The sequence below is a fragment of the Carlito syrichta genome, unplaced genomic scaffold (genome assembly GCF_000164805.1).
Source record: "Carlito syrichta isolate Samal-C Ts95f unplaced genomic scaffold, Tarsius_syrichta-2.0.1 Scaffold287808, whole genome shotgun sequence".
Lineage (NCBI taxonomy): Eukaryota > Metazoa > Chordata > Mammalia > Primates > Tarsiidae > Carlito > Carlito syrichta.
Genome location: NW_007231904.1, coordinates 54,019 through 69,253, shown reverse-complemented (window position 1 = coordinate 69,253; position 15,235 = coordinate 54,019). Strand labels below are relative to the sequence as shown.

Sequence of the window (15,235 nt, the reverse complement as noted above, 5' to 3'; positions counted from 1 at the left end):
GGGGCACAATTCAGGGTTAAGGTATACAAACATTTATTATACAGGTACCCTTTCGATGAGGTATGTCCCTCCCTCCCCTAGCAGTTTCCCTCAACTACCAATCCTATCCCCCCTTCCCTGACAGTTTCCCACTACTGCCATTCGCTTTTTTTTTTTTTTTTTTTTAAGTTGGAGTCTCACTCTGTCACCCAGACTGGAGTGCAGTGGCACACTCATGGCCACCCCAGTGTCGACCTGCTGGGCTCTGGGGATCCTTCTGTCTCAGCCTTCCAAGTAACTGGAACTACAGGTGCGCGTTACCATGCCTAGCTAATTTATAATGTATTATAGAGGTGCGGTCTTTCCAAGTTACCTGGGCTGGTCTCGAACCCGCAGGCTCAGGCAATCCACGTCACCTTGGTCTCCCAAAGTGCTGGGATTACAGGCTGAACCACTGAGCCCAGCCAAGCGGTATATTTCTAAACACACAGGTTGAAGAATAATAAAATGATGGAAATACATGTCTGAATGTGTGAGATATGGCACAAGCTGCACTTGGAGGGAAATTCCTAGCTCTAAATGTATATCTTAGAAAAGAAGAGCTAGAAATTGATGATATAAAAGTATCTACCCCAAGAGTTTAGTTAGAAAAAGATCAGCAAATTAAGCCCAAGAAAGTAGAAGGAAGGAAATACTAAAGAGCAGAGTACAGTGAGATAGAAAACAAATATGATATAGATTACAAAGCTAAATGCAGTTTTTGAAAAGTCTCGTAGGCCAGCTGCAGTGGCTCATGCCTATAATCCCAGTACTTTGGGAAGCAGAGGCAAGAGGATGGCTTGAGTCCAGGGGTTTGAGACCAGCCTGGGCAACTTGATGAGACCTCATCTCTACAATAAGTAAAAAAAAAAATTAGCTGGGCATGTCAGCACGTGCCCGTAGTTCCAGCTACTTGGAAGGCTGAGGCGGAAGGATTACTTGACCTCAGCAGGTCATGACTGCAGTGGCCGTGGGTGTGCCACTGCACTCCAGCCTGGGCATCAGAGTGAGATTCCTACTCAGAAAAAAAAGAAAAGAAAAGAAAGAAAAGTCTAGTAAATAACAAAATAATAAATTTTTGACAAGAAAAATTAGGAAAAGTGAGAGAAGGCAGCAAAAGTCAATATTAAGAATAACAATAGGGATTACTACAGATCTGAATTACTACAGATTAAAATGAGTTTTAGAGGTTATTTTAAAACTTGTTATGCTTATGTATTTGAAAACACTTGGAGAAATTTACAGAAATGACAGTGTATCAAAACTGTCACAAGAAGGAGTTGAAAATGTGAATAGTTTTATATCTATAATTTAAAATCATGTCTTATAAGAAGAAAATTCCAAGCCAGGTGTGGTGGCTTATGCGTATAATCTCAGCTCTTTGGGAGGCTCTCTGAGCTCAGGAGTTTAAGACTAACCTCGGCAACATAGTGAGACCTTGTCTCTACAAAAAAATAAAAAATTTCGCCAGGCATGGTGGTGTGCACCTCAACTCTTTGGGAGGCTGAGGAAGGAGGATCACTTGAGCCCAGGAGTTTGAGGCTGTGGTGAGCCATGATCATACCACTACATTCCAGCCTGGGAGACAAAGTGAGACCCCAATTAAAAAAGAAAAGAGAAAAGAAAACTCTGGATTCAGAGGGCTTCACTGACGGACTCTTCTAAGCATTTGGAGGAAGAAGTAACTTCAGACTTGTACATACTTTTCCAGGGAACAGAAACATCGGAATACTTTTCAACTGGCTTTTTGAGGGCAGCCTTGATGCCAAAGCCACACAAGAGAATGTATTTTATTTTATTTTATTTTTATTTTTATTTTTTTTGAGTTGGAGTCTCACTCTGTTGCCCAGACTGGAGTGCAGTGGCCACTCCCGGCCACCACAGCCTCGACCTGCTGGGCTTTGGCGATCCTTCTGCCTCAGCCTTCCAAGTAGCTGGAACTACAGGTGTGCACTACCATGCCCGGCTAATTTTTTATTTATTGCAGAGATGAGGTCTCACCAAGTTGTCCAGGCAGGTCTCAAACCCACAGGCTCAGGCAATCCATTCACCTCAGCCTCCCAAGGCGCGGGATTACAGGCTGAGCCACCAAGCCCGACTGAGAATGTATTTTAAAAAGGACAATTTGCTCAGAAATGGAGGATTGAAAGTCAAAAATGTGTATAAATTGTATGACCATTTCAATAGAAGAAGAAGAATTTGATGAAATATAATAGTCAAAATAATATTCATTGATTTTTAAAAAGTCTAAGTAAACTAAGCATAGTGAGAAACTTGTTAGTTTGTTACAGAAAAATCTATTTAAAAATGACACCAAATATCATACTTAATGGGAAAACAGTGAAAGATTTCACCTTGAGACTGGGAACAAGAGAAGGATGCTCACTGTCAACCTTCTGTTTAGCATTTTGCTTGGTGGCCTCAGTCAGTACACTAAGGCAAGAAAAAGAAATGATAGGCATGAGCATTATAAAGGAAAGAATACATATGTTATTTTGAAACAATATAATTGTGTATGTAGGAAATCCAAAAGAGGCTACAGATAAACAGTGAGAATAAACTACAAGGCTGCTGGTTGGGGCCATTGTGAAACTCAGCTGTGGTTTGTGTGCTAGAGGGGTCTGGTGACAGAATGTGTGTAGGAGTCTGCCTCCGCTGAAAGGTGGGGCTGGGATTTGAAGGCCTGGCCAGCCCTGAATTCTGAGATTAATTGAAGGTGTGTTTCTTCCCTCCTACCTGTCCTTTAGATGATGTCTCCTGGCTTTCCCTAGGCTCTCCCTCTCCTTTATTCCATGTTTTCAGTGTTTGTTCATGTTCTCAGGACTTCCGAATAGACTCCTCCAACCCCATCTGTCACACTGAAACTTGACTTGTGTGCAGGGAGTCTCTGCTCACATGTCTCACAGGCACCTCAGACTCTGCATATTAACTGTGAATGCATCTCACATCCCTCAAGCAGCTTCTCTAGGAAGGTCAAGGTCTCCGTCATTGGCACCAGAATTCACCCTGGGAGTTGTTAGCTTGTTGACCAGCTTCTTTATTCTGCCCCCTTCCCCAGGATCTAAACTCTGACAATAGTAACCTTTCATGTTTTGTTCAGCAGTGAGTTTAACAACGTTTACAACAAGATTTTGCATGCAAAAGGGGATCAATTTATATTTTGTTGACTACATCTATTCCCCTTTCTCCATATTCACTTTAGTTTCTGAACTCTGTTGGTTTGTATCTCCTAAAGTCTGTCCGTTCTTTTTTGTGCCTGCAGCTCTTTATCTAATAAGACTGCCATCTGTTGCCTGGACCTCCATGAAGGGTCCAAGGGGCAAGTGGGTGGAAGAAGAGGTGTTGGGTTAGAACACATTGATGTTGCTGGTGAAGAATGTGAAACTTCACCTTTTTCCTTAAAGGACCCAACTTTATTCAGCTTTATAACTCATAGATTATCACCCCATGATTTTTAACTTTTATTATGAACAATTACTGTTGTCATCAGTGAGTTTATTTCCAAGAGTGAGAGGGCAAGGTGGGTTAAGAAGTAAAAGGTAAGGGAAAGTAGATCGATCTGTCCATATTCCTTTCTTATGACGGTCTCACCTCCTTTCTCCTAAGGGCCACTAACTTTGACTTTCCAGATATACAGTGATGGCTCTGTCCCACTTTTTTGTGAACCATAGCAATTATAGCATCTTAATGTATTTACCTAAAGAGGCTCTTGATTCAGTATTGTAAATTGAATTCTAATCTGATCTCTGTGTGTCTTGTATAAGATAGTGCTATTCTTGGCTTCTTGTGTGTTATAAGACAGTGCAAAAATCCAGGCTTTCTGCTTGAATTGTTTGTATTGGCGTTTCTTAACACATTTATTGGTAATAAATCCAAATATGCCTGGAGTGCAAGAATTAAAACTAGGGGGCGAATCTCTGTTTCTGCAAGAAAAGATTTTCTTTCCTAGATTTGAATTAATATGCTTGCCATTTCCCACCCATTTTTTTCAGTTTAAATGTCAACTGTGATGGGCCACAGTGTATTCTTGTGGGGGGCACTTAGTTATTAACAAACTTTTACAGATACCATTGCCTGATACTTTCATGCTTATTTATACACTTACTGAACAAGTTGGTTTGTCCCCCTGCCATGTAAGTGAGCTCTAGGAGGGTAGAAGTTGTGTCTGTCTTGTTCAGCGTCACTCGGTGTCAGGGTAAGCCTTTGATTAGCAGCTGTTGACTGAAAGAACAGTGCTTCTACTTTGGAGCTTGCTAACTTTCCTTCTTACAGTATTCCCATCTTTCTTCCAGCACTGGAGAGGGGTCTCTTGAAAACACTGCAGAAACTGGATGAATATCTGAATTCTCCCCTCCCTGATGAAATTGATGAAAATAGTATGGAAGACATTAAGTTTTCTACACGTAAATTTCTGGATGGCAATGAAATGACATTAGCTGATTGCAACCTGCTGCCCAAACTGCATATTGTCAAGGTAGGCCTGTGGGGTGTGATGTCACGTTACCAAGACCTAGTACTGCATTTACTAAGGTAGCACTGCCTTTGTGTTTAAACATTTCTGATCTTCTATATGGCCAGCAACTCCTAAATAGTGTAATAACTTAATGTGGTTTAGGTAATAGTTGAAATACCAGTTAATTAAATGGAAAATTATGTCTTAAAATTGGGGCATATAAGAAAAAGGAATTTTTTTTCTCTGACTACATAAAAATTCAAAGATATAATAGATGACTTTGAATTGAGTTTGCTACGCTGACTGATGTCGTTAAATTCTGTTCTATGATCACTTGGCCTTTTCTGTTCAAGGCAAAAAATTCAGTATTTATGATGTGAGACACTGGGCTAGGCACCTTGTTCAATGGAATAGTTATAAGTACTAGCTGCACAATAAAGATCTAAGATAAAAACAGATCTAAAATTTGTGTGTGTGTGTGTGTTTGAAAGTATCCAGTGATTACTCTTGGCTATCTTTCTGGGTGCTTGAGGCCGGCATTTGCAGTCACTGTCATGCTTCTGAATCCCTGGAGTAGCTTGCCATCTTAGTCATTATTTAAAACATTAATAATTTGCTCTAAAATTAGAGCTATAAGTCTAGTTTACAAGAAATGGAAAATCAGTTAACTTCTGATCTCTTTGTATTTCAGGTGGTGGCCAAAAAGTATCGCAACTTTGATATTCCGAAAAGCATGACCGGCATCTGGAGATACTTAACTAATGCGTACAGTCGGGATGAATTCACCAACACCTGTCCCAGTGACAAGGAGGTTGAAATAGCATATAGTGATGTAGCCAAAAGACTCACCAAGTAAAACAGCACTCATAGCAGAGATGTCTTCATGTCTTCTCCCAAGAATATGCTTTTCCTAACAGACTGCTCCTCTTCCTATAGAGTAGAAATTATATTTTGCATGAACATGCAGTTATTCAAGATTAGGATCAAGGATAGATATAGTTTTATCTTAAAACATACACTCCTAAGCAGTATTATTTTAAAATTCCTCTTATCCCCCCTTACCCTCCCCCCCAGGTCCCTCTCTTCTCTAATTTGGAGACAGTCCATCATGGCATTTGCCATCTTGCGGGAGCCCTCACCATGGTGTCCCTTGACTGTGTATAGATGGTGGAACTTCTGAGGGGCAATGTTTAACTGTTCAAGTAGTAGCCATGACTTAATCAGGCAGCCCCAAACTAGTGCATAATGCATGGTACAAGGAATATTTATGTGGTTGGGGATTTTGTAATATTTAGTAAGAGTATATGAAAGGATTGCTACTGTATCAGAAATGTCATTTCAGATTAACTTATCCTGGATATGTGCTAAAGAATATCACCACCAAGAAGGGGGCCTTCTACAGAAAGGCACTACAGATTTTGCTATTTGGCTTGGTAGATAGATTTTTACTTTTGCCTCAGAGCATGTATCTTTCTTAGCAATATAACGTCTGACACTATGGAACCTGGAAGTTTAGAGGGTAGGAGAGTCTTCTCTAGATCTTCCTCAAGTTATCCTTACAAGGGAAACTGATGGGCACCTGACACTCTGTCTCAACGTGTTTGTTAGATATATTTTGCCCAGAGCCATTCATGTGGAGCATGATTACTTTCTTCCCTTATTTTAAAAAGCTCCTTTTTAGGTAAGCGTAGAGCTTGCTGTTTGTAGATCTTTTGAGCAACACTACATACGTTGATACTTAGTTGATTTAGCTATAACAGTACAATGATTAGTATTGTAAAAATTAACACTTAGAGACATTAACCTAAGGAATGAAGGTGGGGTTTGTCAAAATATTAAGTAAATATGTTTGTAAAGCATATTTAATGTAGTTGAGCTAAAGAGTGCATTATTCATCCTATATTAAAAATAAGATAAAACCCAGTTTACCTACTTTCTCATTTTGCCCCGTTTACCTTGTGTAGAGAATTCTTCTCTCCTTTTGGACTAAATTGTTATGATGAGTGTGTGTTTCTTGCAGTTTTGCCTGATCTCAAGTTAAATTTTTGTCCTTCCGTTAAATTTTTCTCCAGCCACATAGAGGAATAGCACTTAACATGGTTTTTTTTGGTTGTTGTTGTTTTTTAAATTAGAAGTCTTAAATCAGGAATTATTTGTGCTCTAATTAGGGAGGATGAATTTGGTGAAAATGAAAGTTTACTATATATTTATTCTTTAAAAAAAAAAAAAAGACTTTCTAAGTACTTACTACTCCAAAGGCTATAGTTGTAACCATAATACATTTTTGGTGATTTTTAAAATACTTAACTTGTATAGGAAGGGCTGTTTCTTATAGGCTGTTTTTTTAAATGTTAAGGATATTTCTTTAACATGTAGTAAGCTCTGGCTTTATGGAAGTAGCCTTTTATAAACATACTTCATTTTGTAACTGTCCATACTTACCTTAGACTAAAAAGATAAGAAAATCTCCATTTGTGTCCATTTGGCTCAGGGAGATTCCTTGGCACTACCTTTCTTAGAATCCCTTATTACTGATCAAAAGTTTGAGCACTCATCTTTTTGTAATTAAATATTGGGTAAGGATTTATGTTGTTCTGAGAAGAAGCACTATCCAATTTACTATTGAGAAATTATAATGCAGTAGCTTCAATGGGTGAAGAAGTGATCCATCTGTACCAGTACACAGGCAGGCATCATCACACCTCACCTACTTTTTAAATAGCGGCAACTTGGCATTCATTCAGGTGGTATTGAGCCTTGCCTCATAGCTTAAAGTATGTAAAGGATTTGAGGGCGGGGAGCGTCTGTTCTTTTTAGTGAGTGGGGGACTCAGTGGTGCAGAGTGGAGGGCTAACAAGAAGAGCTCCATTCTTTCAGATGGGGTGATGAAAAACACATTCTGAAACTCAGAGTATTTCACTTTGGATATTTATTTATTCTCTTCATTGTTTTTCATTTATCCAGTGATTACACTTGGCTATCTTTGTGAATATCCAAGTAAGGCAGGTTTACTGTGATTTCAATGACGACAGACTTATTTTTCTCTGTAGAAAGACAAATACTACTTTATCACAGAAGTTAGATGAAATTGAGATTGGCAAACGGACAAAAGCTAGTAAAAAGAATGATCCTCCAACAGGCTTTTACTCCATCAAACGTTTGTAGAATCTTGAGAAGTTTGGGACAAAAGAGTTTTCATGGCAGGCAGTTCATGTAGTATATGAGTTGACATAATGGAAACTACCTGACTTTATTTCTATTAATAAATAACTCCCCTTCATTTAAACACCTTTTGTGTTTTACCTCAGTGAGGTGATTGGAGTCTAAATGGAAAGTCTCACTGTTTTCCAAGAGATTCTGATAAATTTTTTAATTCAACAGTTGGAAAGTTTTCTACTACTCTAAGTTGATGTGTAACGTCCCTTTTTTGATGTATTGGAGATTTTCTATACAATTCTGTTACCTCCTTTTACTAGGATTATTAACTTTTCTGATAAAATTTAAATGAGATTTTATTTCTTGGTAACTTTGGTTTTCACAATTTATCTTTAAACCCTTGAGCAATCTGAATACAAATATTTCTGACATTCTTACACTGAGAATCAACTCTAGAATTTAGACATGCTGATTTTACTGCTGTCGGGTTTTGAATCTCTCCAGAGTTGCGTGTATATAGCTTTTATTTCTGTGCATTTAACAAAACCCATTTAGAGAATATCTACAAAGTAAAAATGAGAAGAAATAGAAATGTATTTTTTCATGAACATTTTGATATACATTTCATCAAGTTTATTGATTCAGTAATTTCTTATACTGGTTATAATCAGTACTTAATTTAAAAAGAGGGAAGCATTCATTACTAAGTGAACTTTTTAAAAACTCCATCCTTTATAAATGATCAAGGTTTGGGTCACTAAAATTATATTTTTATCATGGAAAAAAATTTCCAGCTCCTCAAGCCATAATATTGAACAGAATTGGAGTATTTTCTTTAGAATTTCTTGAGCAGATAAATGAAAGCTTATTATAGAATGCTTGTATTTTCTTTTCTCTTTGGAACATCAACACCAATATATTTCTGGCAGCTATTGTATTAAAAAAATAAAGTATATTTTCACTATCATAAAGGGTTTCTTTTTTTTCTCCCTCATGAAAATAAATAACAACTTGGGTGAAACTTTTAATTGAGACTCCTTTTGTTCTGAGTGAGTCAGCACAATTAATATGTTAAAGGAGCAAAACCATCTGATCATCTCAGTGGGTGCAGAAAATACTTCGATTAAAAACATTTATTGACTGGGTGTCGTGGCTCATGCCTATAATCCCAGCACTTTGGGAGGCTGAGGTGAGAGGAGATTGCCTGAGCCTGTGGATTCAAGACCATCCTAGACAACTTGGCAAGACCTCATCTCTACAATAAATCAAAAATTAAGCTGGGCATGATGGTGCATGCCTGTAGTTCCAGCTATTGGAAGGCAGAGGCAGAAGGATCGCCTGAGCCCAGCAGCTTGAGGCTATGGTGGCTGGGAGCGTGCCATTACCCTTTAGTCTCGACTCCAGAGTGAGGCTCCAACTCAAAAAAAAAATAATAAGAGTAATACATTCTTAGCAAAATAGGACCAGAAATAATGCTTTAAAAAATTTTTTTAAACCTGATAAAGGACCTACAACAAATGTCATATATGAGTATGAGACAGAAGCCTCATTAAAGTCAGGAATAAGCCGGGCTCGGTGGCTCAGCCTGTAATCCTGTGCCTTTGAGAGGCTGAAGTGAGTGGATTGCCTGAGCCCGTGGGTTCGAGACCCGCCTGGGCAGGCGAGACCTCATCTCTACAATAAATCAAAAAATTAGCTGGGCGTGGTAGTGCGCACCTGTAATTCTGGCTACTCGGAAAGCTGAGGCGGAAGGATCGCCGGAGCCCAGCAGGTCGAGGCTGCGGTGGCCGGGAGCGGCCACTGCACTCCAGTCTGGGCGACAGAGTGAGACTCCAACTCAAAAAACAAAAAAAACCAAACAAACAAAAAGTCAGGAATAAAACAGAGCTGCCCTCTCTCACAGCTACTGTACAACTACTTTCTGCAGCTACTTTAGATACACCCTAGCCAATGTAGTAAGATCAGTAAAAGGAATAGGGTATGGGAAAGAAATGACAAAATGTTCCTTGCAGAAGATGATGATGATGAGTTTGCAGAATAAAAAATAACTCACATATTATTAGAAATAAGAGAATTCAATTGGATTTCTGGTTACAAGATTGAGGAAAAATTAATTGCTATGTACAAATATTAGCTACACTAAATGTTAACAGACAAGCTGGTGACATTGGTTTCTGTAGGAAAAGTGGGTAACTGATGAAAATGGCGGGGGAATAATCAATATATACTTTTTTGAGCCTTTAGAAATTGGTGATAGAATACATCACCTATTCTAAAAACAAAAAGTACTTTAAGAGATAAAGATTCTAAGCTATTTGGGAGCAAATCTAACAAAGAATGTGCAATTCCTTTATGGAGAAAAGTACAAGACATTATTGAAATACTTAATAGAAATGGCAATGGATAGGTATACCATGTTCAAGAATGGAGAGCTTAAAAGCATGAAAATTTTAATTTTGTCTTTGCTTTATAAATTCAATATATGTTCCAACAAATTCCCAACAAATGTTTTAGGACCTTGGTAATTGGGTTTTAAAAATTAATATGAATGAGTTATGCCTCCAAGTAGTCAACATATATCTGATGGTGGGGAAAGAAAGGGAACTTGCCGAGAAGATATCAAGGCTTACTTAAAACTTAATAGTAATTGATAGGGTATATAGGTCACAGCAACATAATGCTGCAAGAACCAGAAAACACCATATTAAAACACTGAAATAATGTTTTAAACACCCGAACAATATGCAAGCAATAAGGACTAAAGAATTGTAATTTCAGAGGGACAAGCCTTTCTGAGGTGAACTGATGGTCTCCTGAGGGCATTTGCTGATTCTGGGCCCAGAACTGAGGATTGGGTTTGGTCCATGCTGTAGGGCTCCAGTGGAGAAAAGAAACTCAAAGCGTTTGACTGAGATCCCCCAAATAAATGACTGACTTTTCTTACAGGACATTTGCTAAACTCCAGAGCTGCACATGGCATGCTGAAAACTAAGCCTAGTGCTTCTGAAAAGCAGAGCAAAGTCTCCTATAATCTGATAATGCTTAGGACACAAATTTTCATTAGAGAGGGGCCTGCCCAAAATTGCCTGGCACTAGGTTGCACAAGCAGGGAATTAACTGCAAACAAGCAAGAGGGATCTTTACAGGGTAACGAACTTGGTCTAAAAGTGTATTGTGGTAAAAGTGGGTGTAGTATCTAGACTACATAAAGAATTCTCACAACTCAATAAGACAACACCATTTTAAAAATTGGCAAAGACTCGCGCCTTTGGGAGGCTGAGGTGAGTGGATTGCCTGAGCCCACAGGTTCGAGACCTGCCTGGGCAGCAAGACCTCATCTCTGCAATAAATCAAAAAATCAGCTGGGTGTGGTAGCGCATGCCTGTAATTCCGGCTACTTGGAAGGCTGAGGCAGAAGGATCGCGGGAGCCCAGCGGGTCGAGGCTGCGGTGGCTGGGAGCGGCCACTGCACTCCAGTCTGGGTGACAGAGTGAGACTCCGACTTAAAAAAAAAAAAAAAAATTGGCAAAGAATTTGAATTGACATTTCTCCAAGGAAGATACTCACATGGTCAATAAACACATAAAAGTAAGTTTAATAGTTAGTCATTAGGGAAATAAGTGCAAGGTGAGACTAGAATGAGGTATCACTTCACATCCTCTAGGATGGCTATAAAAAAGGTGGACGATAACAAGTGTTGGCAAGGATGTGGAGAAATGGGAACCCTCATACATTGCTGGTAGCAACATAAAATGGCACAGCCACTTTAGAAAAACAGTTTGGTAGTTCCTCAAAAAGTTAAACAGAGCTTCCGTATAACCCAGCAGTTTAGGTTTATACCGAGGAGAACTGAAAACATGTCTACACATCTTATGCACGGATGTTCCTAGCAGCATTATTCATAATGGCCCTATGTGGAAACAACTCAAATGTTCACCTAGTTAGTGAATAAAGCAAAATGTGTGAACCCCATATAATGGAATCCTTTTAAGCCACAAAAGGGCATAACGTACGTGCTCGGTGAAAGAAGCCTGATGCAAAAGACCACACGCACGATTCCGCTTGTAAGTGTCCAGAGTGTGCAAGTGTGAGCAGGCATTGTGGTTGCCAGGGGCTGGGAAGGAGAGTGCTAATGGATGCAGGGCTGCTGTGGGGGTGATGCAAACGCTCTGTAATTAGATAGCGAGATGGTTGTACAACTGGAAATGGACTAAACCACTAAGCTGCATGCTTTATACGCATGAGCTTTATAGTATACAAATTAAATCTCCATAATTAAAGGGGCATTTTGTCTTGCTAAAGTTTTGGATTTTCAGTGTATGGACAGATTGATTGACAAAGTTAGTGATGTGGGTTTCCTTCCTTGTGTTTGAATTAAGACGCAATTTAAACGTCATCCCAAATACATTCTTAAAAAGGAAAAAGCGAATTGTGCTAATGCATGCTTAACTCTAAATATACTAAAAGTCATTTAATTTTGTTCACCTAAAATGGGTGAATTCTGTGGTTTGTAAGTTATACCACAATGAAGCTACTTTTAAAAAAGAGATAAAGAACACATTTGAATTCATGGCAAGGGTTTAACAGCAGAATGAACACAGCAGACAACAGGATTCATGCCTGAAGATAAATCAATAGAAACTACCCACACCGAAGCAAAGAGTGAAAAGAATACAGAAGCGAAAAACAGTGCAAGCGTGACACATAGGACACAATCAAAATATATGTGTAAGTGGAGTTCCAGGAGGGAAGGGAACAGGGCACATGCAGCATTTGATGAAATAATTTGATGATAACTTTCCAAAGCCAACCCACAAATACATGGGACTCAGCAAAATCCATGTGAAATAAATACATAGAAATCATACCTGGCCAGCTGAGGTGGCTCACGTCTGTCATCCCAGCACGTCGGAAAATCGAGGCAGGAGGATTGCTTGAACCCAGGAGTTTTGTGGCCAGTCTGGGCAACATAGTGAGACCTTGTCTCTACAAAAGATAAACTAGCCAGGTGTAGTGGTGCGTGCCTGTAGCCACAGCTACTTGGGAGGCTGAGGTGGAAGGATTGTCTAAGCCCGGGAGGTTGAGGCCGCGGTGAGACATGATCATGCCACTGCGCTCCAGCCTGGGTGACAAAGTGAGACCCCAACTAAAAAAATAAATCACACCTAAGAGCGTTGTAGTCAAACTGCTGAAAAACAGAAAAGTCCTAACAACAGCCAGAGAGAAATAGCACATACTCTTGGCGGGAGCAACAATGAAACCAGTGGCTGAACTTTGGAAGGCAGAAGACAGGGTTGAATCTTGAATGTGCTGGGATAAAATTTCTGCCAATCTAGAAGTCCTTCTGAAAATATTCTTAATGATGAAGGCAAAATAAGGCGTTTCAGACAGACAAGAGTTGAGAGAATTTGGCACAAGCAGACCTGCGCTACAAAAAATACTAAAAGAGGCACTTCTTCATGGAGAAAAATGACTGCAGTAGGAGTTCAGGGCCAAGAAAGGCACGACAAGACATGGGCAAACACGCAGGCAAGTGTAAAAGAATGTTGACTGTTTAAACAACAACGATGTCCTGACATACACTTTTGTTATATGCTTTACAGAATATATCCCAACAGTGACAACTGAAGTACTCATAAGATCCTAAAGTTATTTGGAAAGTGGTCATGGTGGCGCCTGCCTGTAGGGAGGCAGAGGTGGGAGGATTGCTTGAGCCCAGGAGATCAAGGAGTGCAGTGAACCATGAGTGCCACTGCACTCCAGCCTGGGCAACAGAGTGACAGTGAAACCCTGTTTCAAAAAAAGGTTTTAATAATAAACCATATGTAAATACTGTAGTCTCTAGGGTAACTACTAAAGTAATCACAAGAATACATAACTTAAAATACTCAAGGGGGAAATGGAAGTTTTTACAAGTTCAAAAGAAAGGACAAGAGGACCAAAGAGACAAAAGATAATACAATCGGAAAAATGGCAAAAGGTGAACTGTAGACCAACACTGTTAATAATTATGTTAAATGTAAATGGGCTGAACAACCTGTCAAACTGGATAAAAAATAAAAAATATACTATAAAATATACAAGAGACAAATATGTGGCACAAAGGGTGACATTAAAGAGAACAGTTAATCCATTGACTAAATCAAAAGATACTATGTGTAACTATATATCATCCAAAGTAGGCTTTGAGGCAAGAAATTTTACTAGAGGTGAAGAGGACATTTTATGGGATATTGATAATAATGAACAGTTTATTCACTAGAAAAATAGAGTCCTAGGCCAGGCTCTATTTTTCAGGACTTTGGGAAGCCAAGGCGAGAGGATTTCCTGAGTCTGGGGGTTTGAGACTAGCCTGGGCAACTTGGTGAGACCTCGTCTCTACAATAGATCAAAAAATTAGCCAGGCATGGTGTCACGTGCCTATAGTTCCAGCTACTTGGAAGGCTGAGGCAGAAGGATTGCCCGAGTCCAGCAGGTCGAGGCTGTGGTGGCCATGAGCGTATCACTGCACTCCAGCCTGGGTGACAGAGTGAGACTCCAACTCAAAAAGAAACAAATAGAATCTGAATTTTTTATGTATCTAAGAACACAGCTTTAAATACAACAAAAGTTGACCAAGCTAAAAGGAGAAATAGACAAATTCACCATCCGAAATGGAATTTCTTAACATAGCTCTCTCAGTAACTGATAGAAAAAGCAGAAAAGCACATGTGTGAGCACACACATATACACCCAGGGAGGAATAGCAGATCTGAGCAACACAATTAACCACCTGACCTGGTTGACACTTTTTTTTTTTTGAGTTGGAGTCTCATTCTGTCGACCAGGCTGGAGTGCAGGGGCACACTCATGGTCATTCCAGCGTCTGCCTCAGTCTTCCAAGCAGCCAGAACCACAGGCGCACGCCACCACGCCTGGCTAATTTTTGACTTATTGTAGAGAGGCGGGCTCGCAAGTTGCCCGGGCTGGTCTCGACCCCGCGGGCTCAGGCCATCCACTCGCGGCGGCCTCCCAGAGTGCTGGGATTACAGGCCGAGTCACGGAGCCCGGCCGACAAGGAACACTTTAAACTAACAACTGCAAAATTGAAGTCTGTTTCACGTGCACACGGAGCTTTTGGCGGGACAGTCTTGACCTCCTTCAAAGGAATGGAAGCCTGTCTGTTCTCTGACCACGGTGGAGTTAAGTAAGACACCAATAACTGGAAGACAGCAAGAAAAATCCCTAGAAGAAGGCACTACCTACGGCAAGCGCAGACAAGCCTCCAACTCATGCCGGAATCTAATTTTTAAAAAATTTAACAGACACAAGGACCGACTGCGGGCCAGGAGACAGTCTAGGCACTTTCCATAAGTAACTCATTCTCTCTGACCATCCCATTTTAAGGATGAGGAAACGGAGGCCCAGGGAGGTTGGGACACTCGATCAAGGTCACACAGCCCGTAAAAGGCAGAGCCCAAAGGTTCGAGAACCTAGTAACACGCAGATGGTGCCGGCAGTGTGGGTCGCGAAGGGTGAGCCGAGGCCCGGCGGGCGCACGGCTCTTCGCGTGCGTCCCCGGGGACGGGTCTCTGGCACCCAGCGGAAGGCGCGGGCCCGGGCGCAGGC

At 40.3% G+C, this 15,235-nt stretch overlaps 1 protein-coding gene across 1 annotated transcript in view; it reads left to right on the top strand.

Moving 5' to 3' along the window:
• CLIC4 (chloride intracellular channel 4) overlaps positions 1–8,643 on the top strand; it is a 45,323-nt gene extending 36,680 nt beyond the window's left edge. Inside the window, exons 4-5 of the mRNA XM_008053064.1 lie at positions 4,311–4,492; positions 5,163–8,643. Of these exons, the coding sequence (XP_008051255.1) occupies positions 4,311–4,492; positions 5,163–5,327 (347 nt within the window). The 3' untranslated portion in view covers positions 5,328–8,643. The remainder of the gene's footprint in view (positions 1–4,310; positions 4,493–5,162) is intronic.
• Positions 8,644–15,235: the final 6,592 nt, after the last annotated feature.